Source organism: Oncorhynchus gorbuscha, linkage group LG09, assembly GCF_021184085.1.
Source record: "Oncorhynchus gorbuscha isolate QuinsamMale2020 ecotype Even-year linkage group LG09, OgorEven_v1.0, whole genome shotgun sequence".
Taxonomy (NCBI): Eukaryota; Metazoa; Chordata; class Actinopteri; order Salmoniformes; family Salmonidae; genus Oncorhynchus; species Oncorhynchus gorbuscha.
The window spans coordinates 24,936,486-24,944,728 of NC_060181.1; the positions used below are offsets into that span (position 1 = coordinate 24,936,486).

Genomic DNA, 8,243 nt, shown 5'->3' on the forward strand with positions numbered 1-8,243 from the left:
GATTTGGCCTTGTGCCTGGGTTATTGTCTCACTGGAAGTCAGATTTTGATTAGGCCTTGTGCCTGGGTTATTGTCTCACTGGAAGTCAGATTTTGATTAGGCCTTGTGCCTGGGTTATTGTCTCACTGGAAGTCAGATTTTGATTAGGCCTTGTGCCTGGGTTATTGTCTCACTGGAAGTCAGATTTTGATTAGGCCTTGTGCCTGGGTTATTGTCTCACTGGAAGTCAGATTTTGATTAGGCCTTGTGCCTGGGTTATTGTCTCACTGGAAGTCAGATTTTGATTAGGCCTTGTGCCTGGGTTATTGTCTCACTGGAAGTCAGATTTTGATTAGGCCTTGTGCCTGGGTTATTGTCTCACTGGAAGTCAGATTTTGATTAGGCCTTGTGCCTGGGTTATTGTCTCACTGGAAGTCAGATTTTGATTAGGCCTTGTGCCTGGGTTATTGTCTCACTGGAAGTCAGATTTTGATTAGGCCTTGTGCCTGGGTTATTGTCTCACTGGAAGTCAGATTTTGATTAGGCCTTGTGCCTGGGTTATTGTCTCACTGGAAGTCAGATTTTGATTAGGCCTTGTGCCTGGGTTATTGTCTCACTGGAAGTCAGATTTTGATTAGGCCTTGTGCCTGGGTTATTGTCTCACTGGAAGTCAGATTTTGATTAGGCCTTGTGCCTGGGTTATTGTCTCACTGGAAGTCAGATTTTGATTAGGCCTTGTGCCTGGGTTATTGTCTCACTGGAAGTCAGATTTTGATTAGGCCTTGTGCCTGAGTTATTGTCTCACTGGAAGTCAGATTTTGATTAGGCCTTGTGCCTGGGTTATTGTCTCACTGGAAGTCAGATTTTGATTAGGCCTTGTGCCTGAGTTATTGTCTCACTGGAAGTCAGATTTTGATTAGGCCTTGTGCCTGAGTTATTGTCTCACTGGCAGTGAGATTTTGATTAGGCCTTGTGCCTGGGTTATTGTCTCACTGGAAGTCAGATTTTGATTAGGCCTTGTGCCTGAGTTATTGTCTCACTGGAAGTGAGATTTTGATTAGGCCTTGTGCCTGGGTTATTGTCTCACTGGAAGTCAGATTTTGATTAGGCCTTGTGCCTGGGTTATTGTCTCACTGGAAGTCAGATTTTGATTAGGCCTTGTGCCTGGGTTATTGTCTCACTGGAAGTCAGATTTTGATTAGGCCTTGTGCCTGGGTTATTGTCTCACTGGAAGTCATATTTTGATTAGGCCTTGTGCCTGGGTTATTGTCTCACTGGAAGTCAGATTTTGATTAGGCCTTGTGCCTGGGTTATTGTCTCACTGGAAGTCAGATTTTGATTAGGCCTTGTGCCTGGGTTATTGTCTCACTGGAAGTCAGATTTTGATTAGGCCTTGTGCCTGAGTTATTGTCTCACTGGAAGTCAGATTTTGATTAGGCCTTGTGCCTGGGTTATTGTCTCACTGGAAGTCAGATTTTGATTAGGCCTTGTGCCTGGGTTATTGTCTCACTGGAAGTCAGACTTTGATTAGGCCTTGTGCCTGGGTTATTGTCTCACTGGAAGTCAGATTTTGATTAGGCCTTGTGCCTGGGTTATTGTCTCACTGGAAGTCAGATTTTGATTAGGCCTTGTGCCTGGGTTATTGTCTCACTGGAAGTCAGATTTTGATTAGGCCTTGTGCCTGGGTTATTGTCTCACTGGAAGTGAGATTTTGATTAGGCCTTGTGCCTGGGTTATTGTCTCACTGGAAGTGAGATTTTGATTAGGCCTTGTGCCTGAGTTATTGTCTCACTGGCAGTGAGATTTTGATTAGGCCTTGTGCCTGGGTTATTGTCTCACTGGAAGTCAGATTTTGATTAGGCCTTGTGCCTGAGTTATTGTCTCACTGGAAGTGAGATTTTGATTAGGCCTTGTGCCTGGGTTATTGTCTCACTGGAAGTCAGATTTTGATTAGGCCTTGTGCCTGGGTTATTGTCTCACTGGAAGTCAGATTTTGATTAGGCCTTGTGCCTGGGTTATTGTCTCACTGGAAGTCAGATTTTGATTAGGCCTTGTGCCTGGGTTATTGTCTCACTGGAAGTCAGATTTTGATTAGGCCTTGTGCCTGGGTTATTGTCTCACTGGAAGTGAGATTTTGATTAGGCCTTGTGCCTGGGTTATTGTCTCACTGGAAGTCAGATTTTGATTAGGCCTTGTGCCTGGGTTATTGTCTCACTGGAAGTCAGATTTTGATTAGGCCTTGTGCCTGGGTTATTGTCTCACTGGAAGTCAGATTTTGATTAGGCCTTGTGCCTGGGTTATTGTCTCACTGGAAGTCAGATTTTGATTAGGCCTTGTGCCTGGGTTATTGTCTCACTGGAAGTCAGATTTTGATTAGGCCTTGTGCCTGGGTTATTGTCTCACTGGAAGTCAGATTTTGATTAGGCCTTGTGCCTGGGTTATTGTCTCACTGGAAGTAAGATTTTGATTAGGCCTTGTGCCTGAGTTATGGTCTCACTGGAAGTCAGATTTTGATTAGGCCTTGTGCCTGGGTTATTGTCTCACTGGAAGTCAGATTTTGATTAGGCCTTGTGCCTGGGTTATTGTCTCACTGGAAGTCAGATTTTGATTAGGCCTTGTGCCTGGGTTATTGTCTCACTGGAAGTCAGATTTTGATTAGGCCTTGTGCCTGGGTTATTGTCTCACTGGAAGTCAGATTTTGATTAGGCCTTGTGCCTGGGTTATTGTCTCACTGGAAGTCAGATTTTGATTAGGCCTTGTGCCTGGGTTATTGTCTCACTGGAAGTCAGATTTTGATTAGGCCTTGTGCCTGGGTTATTGTCTCACTGGAAGTCAGATTTTGATTAGGCCTTGTGCCTGGGTTATTGTCTCACTGGAAGTCAGATTTTGATTAGGCCTTGTGCCTGGGTTATTGTCTCACTGGAAGTCTGATGTTCAAAGTCAAACTCACCACATGTGTTCATGGCTGAAGATATCTATTTTAATGTAATCTGCCCATTGCACCGCTTGGAGTTTGATATTACGGAATCGGCACTTGGATTGGAACCGGTGCTGTCGTCAGATGACATGAACATAGAGCTCTTTGGTCACACACAGCAGTAGTGGGTTTGGCGTTGAAAAACAAAAGCATATTCAGAAAAGTAGGCCTACCTCATACCTAAGGTAAAATATGGTGGTGGATGTTTGATGTTATGGGGCTATTTCACTTCCATTGGTCCTGGGGCCCTTGTTAACTTTACCATTTTAGCCAAAAACCTGGTTGACTCTGCCATGAGGCTAACACATTTCCACAAGTGGATCTTCCAGCAAGACAATAACTTGAAGCACTACTCAAAATCAACACACACACACACACACACACACAAATGTTATTTTACAACTAAATTAACATTTTGCAATGTCCATCTCAGTCACCGAACTTGAACCCCAATTCAAAACCTGTGGTTTGAATTGAAGAGGTCAGTCCAGTTCTCCAATCAAGCCTGTGTAGTTATCCTGGCAAGGGGAGAGTATTGAAGAGCTAGAGTATTGAAAACAGGGGCCCCCATTTTTATCAAGGGTGCCAAAAATGATGGACCTGACTGTACATTCTATGGAAATTAAAACGTTTTAGAGAGCTGATGCGATTGTAAAGCTAATACATTGATACTTGGTCGCCATCTACTGTAAAATGTGAGCATTTACGTCTTCAGAACTTCCTTGGTCAAAACTTGGCTCGCGTCGCCGCCTGCCTCCCGGCGTCTCCATCCACAGTTCTTATCTTGGGCTGCACGTTGCTTGTCGGTGATTATTAACAAACAGCATTGTCTACGAATAAGTCAAAGGACAAAACTGTTTACACGCGACTGCAGGGGGAGGGAGGAGGTGGTAAGTGCTTAGTATATAAAGGGCAGAAGGTGCACATGTGGAGGCACTGACAGAACCGTGCAAGTGGAATGCTTTTGCACTCCTTTGTGAACGTACCTTGTATGCGAACCTACGCAGTTGGCACCCGTGTCGCTTTTTGCTTGCTTTTTGGAGCCTTTTCATTAAAAAGGGAATATTCCATTTTGTGAACAAGATTATTTTAACTGTACTAAAGAAATATAAAAAATGGATTTGAGAATACTTTGCTCCATGTTGTCAATGATGTACTCTGGAATTTTACATGCGGGTAAGACATTCCAAAACGAGCCTCATGTTTTAGCAACTATTGAATATCTTGTGTTTTCAGTATTATTTGATTCACTTTTTTTAACATGAATGGCCACAATAGGCTAGGTAACAATACATATATTTTACACTCTTTAATCCTGAAGCAGCATAATGAATCCAACACAATAACTGCGCAATCGTAGTCGATAAATTACAATTACAAAGCCTATGAAATAGCATCTTATGTTATAATTTCTGGCATAGGTTTTTCAATATAATAGTATTCAATTTAGGTAATTAACATACTTTCTCCCTCACAGTCTCATCCGCTCCTATGGAAGAGGATACAGCGGCTTCCACAACAGCCACCCCGGTGCCAGTGCGCCACATCAGGAACAAGCGATGCTCCTGCGCGACGTTCCTGGACAAGGAGTGCGTTTACTTCTGTCACCTGGACATCATATGGGTCAACACGCCTGAGTAAGTCACTTTTCTGACCGACAATTGATTATGTGTCTTCTATTCTATTGTTGCATGTAATGTAACTGGCTTGGTTACAGTGGGCTAATAATTTCGTTAATTTCTTTAGGCGCGTGGTTTCCTACGGTCTGGGCAACGCTTCCAGAAAGAAGCGCGCCATCAAGGATCCCGCCCTCTTCAAGCAGGACCCTCGCTGCAAGTGCGTCCATGAAGATGACAGCACATGTACAAACTTCTGTCAGCTTGAAATTTACCTGAGGTACAACATGTTATATACTATTAGCCCAATAACTTTAGTTAAAACATGTCAAAAACGTATTAGCCTAATATTTGGGGTAATTACGCGCGTTCCACTCTGCTACTTCTATGTGGATGTTGCAACATTGTAGTTTATGATCAATAAATCACCCGTGCTTGGTATTTCAAAACGCCTTTTATATTTATCTTGGCAATCTATTCAATTCGATTCTCATTTGAGCTGTCAACAATGCAAATCATCGTAACCTGTGTGAACAGGTTTACACCTCGTCTTGTTATTCCCCCCCTTAAATGTTTCGAAACGATATGATTAATGGAAACCCGAATGACTCTATGTTCATGTCTTGTGTACTTTCGCTCTTCTTCAGATATGCTGCAGCAGCAGTAACGCCAGACACAGCGATCCAGCCCGCCGTGGGCGCTGACTGTGCTGAGAGGCATCAGTGCAAACACAAGTTTGCAGCCAAGACGAGTAGGATTAAAAGGTAAGAAGAGAATACCACAGGTCTAATTGCAAAATAAATGGACATTGTAATTATAACCTCACGAAAGATAGACGTAATCTAGCAGAGTGCATACTTTCTCCGTGGGTAAAACTGTAGAAGCATCTGTGCCGCTGTGAAGCTCAGGCGGCACGCATTGTATAGTCAATGGGGGATATAAAGTCGTAATTTGAGAGAGTGCTGGCCCTCAAGCATAGTATATTATATTATGACAGAGAGTCTCACTGAAATATGAAATGTAAGAATGTGAAAGTTTAGAAACAACAAAGAAACAGTTTTCTTTCTCTAATTTATTTATGTGATGGAATTTCCCCACTCAGACTATGATGGCATGTATCACTTTCCCTTGCATAAATGTCATAGTGATCCCTGTAATGGAGCCTTCACCTGGCACAGCTCTTCTCATGTGGCATCAGGGTTGGAAACCTACCCCCGCTCAGTCAGGCGCCAGTGTCTGCTCACATTCATAAAATGGAAACATATATGGCAAATTGCTGAGCATTTAGGTTTGATGTGTCAAAAGAAACCTGCAGGCGAGACATGTGTAGGATCTTAATTTGAGCCAGTTTGTTACAGCAGGAAAATAATCCTGCAACTCGATGAAATGTGAATTACTCTATGTGGATTATAGTAAATATACATTTTTCGTGAAGGGAAAACACAGTTTGAAATTTCAAAGTGGACTTTTAAACCTCAAATACACTACAAGTTTACATTTATTGCATTTCAAGACAGTTCTCCTGCAAAGGGGTGACCAAATTAAGATCCTACATCTGATTGACAGGCCAGGCCAACCTTGTGGTTTTAGTATGCAAATAAACATCACCTGAATTCAACAGTCTTTATAGCCCTTCAGGGGATAAATACAGTTGTATTGAATTGAGTTAAGTCTAATCATTGGTGTCTAATGGGTCTCCCCTATTTCTCTCCAGGGTGAAATACAGAGACCAAAAAGCGTTGGGCCCATCAGCTCTTCAGGCCACAGTCAAAGCTCGCTTGCTGCTGGAGAAATTGATGGTGGGACAACAACACAGGGCACGAGAAGAGAGATGAGAAGGGAGATGTCCACATACTCTGTCTCACACACAGAGAGGGCAGAGATTCATCTATCTCTCTCTATCCACCTGTCATTGGGGACTCATATGCTTTGGTCCCTCGAGATGCATTGGATACTCCACAGGAAGCCAGCTACTGGACCCCATGTTGGCTCATTCACGGTGTGGGTCATTAAAGGGGGTGAATGGCAGTGATGGTGGGTGCAGTGTCAGAGAGATGCAGATGGTTGAAGACACATGCAGGAGAAATGCAATGAACTTGAGTCAACTATATTGACATCACATCCTAAAGACAAAGACGGACACTCGATGGTCCTCCTGTGTACTGTTGACACACCTTTGGACTTCAGCAGCAACCCTCAAACAGAACTTCAGATCATAGCTAATAAATTGAATGGCTGAAACTGTACTCTATGCATGCCTCTGATTATCACTGGATTTGAGGGACAGCTACTCAACAGCATCAGAAGCACTGTTGCTGCTACAGTGTATCCTGTCCAAGGTTCTTGTGTCTGCTCTCTCAAGAAAACATTGGATTCATAGAAGATCACAATCTCATAGACTTATTGAATTGACTCTATGACCTGGCATAAGAAACACAGCTGATTAAGTTCAGTCGTTATCACAGTTTGACTAAGTTTCACTACTTTTGATAACAGACCATTCTAAATGATCTTATGGTTATCCATTAGAACTTTAGCGTTTTCTGATTATATTTGGTTCTATTTATTGCTTTCTGAGATTTCTCTATACATATTGTATAATAATTAATGCACATTGTTCTGTCCCTATGTTTTATTTATTCCATTTATTTATAGCCATATTGGCCCCATCCATGTGATAATTGTATGTCATTTCTGTGAAATGCTTTTGTCGCCAAAATACATTTGGCAAAACTTAGGGAAATAAATTGTCACACTTATTTAAAATCACTAAATCTCTCCTGGTATTCCTTCTGTTTGTCACGCCCTGGTCGAAGTATTTTGTGTTTATCTTTATGTATTGGGTCAGGCCAGGGTGTGGCATGGGGTTTTTGTATTGTGGTGTGTTTTGTCTTGGGGTTTTGGTATGTATATATTGGGATTTGTAGCTAGTGGGGTGTTCTAGCAAAGTCTATGGCTGTCTGGAGTGGTTCTCAATCAGAGGCAGGTGTTTATTGTTGTCTCTGATTGGGAACCATATTTAGGCAGCCATATTCTTTGAGTTTGTCGTGGGTGATTGTCCTTAGTGTCCTGATGTCCTTGTTCTGTGTTAGTTGACACAAGTATAGGCTGTTTTCGTTACGTTTATTGTTTTTGTAGTGTTTTGTATTGATTCGTGTTTACGTGTGCTTTTTCCATTAAACATGGATCGCAATCTACACGCTGCATTTTGGTCCGACTCTCCTTCACCACACCTAGAAAACCCTTACAGAATCACCCACCACAAACGGACCAAGAAGCGTGTCAACAGGCAGGAGCAGCCCAAAGAGGAGATGCGTAAGAAGGATTTCTGGACATGGGAGGAAATCCTTGACGGGAGAGGACCCTGGGCTAAACCAGGGGAGTGTAGCTGCCCAAAGGTGCAGCAGGAGAAGAGGAAACAGGAGCAGCCCAAAGAGGAGTACAGTATGGACTATACTTCTTGGGAGGAGATAGACAGGTGGGCGGTCGACCCAGGGAGAGTGCCGGAGCCCGCCTGGGATTCGATGGAGCAGTGCGCGGAAGGTTACAGGAGAATGAGGTTGGCGAAGCAAGCACGACGGCGCGGACGGAAGGCCGAGAGTCAGCCCCCAAAATTTATTGGGTGGGGGCTCACAGGGAGTAGGGCTATGCCAGGTAGGAGACCTACGCAA

At 43.2% G+C, this 8,243-nt stretch overlaps 1 protein-coding gene across 1 annotated transcript; it reads left to right on the forward strand.

Moving 5' to 3' along the window:
* Positions 1–3,768: 3,768 nt before the first annotated feature.
* edn1 (endothelin 1) lies at positions 3,769–7,460 on the forward strand. Its single transcript, XM_046360840.1, has 5 exons — positions 3,769–4,132; positions 4,434–4,593; positions 4,703–4,852; positions 5,220–5,336; positions 6,287–7,460. The coding sequence occupies exons 1-5, from the start codon at positions 4,072–4,074 to the stop codon at positions 6,405–6,407; spliced, it is 609 nt and encodes a 202-aa protein (XP_046216796.1). The 5' UTR covers positions 3,769–4,071; the 3' UTR covers positions 6,408–7,460.
* Positions 7,461–8,243: the final 783 nt, after the last annotated feature.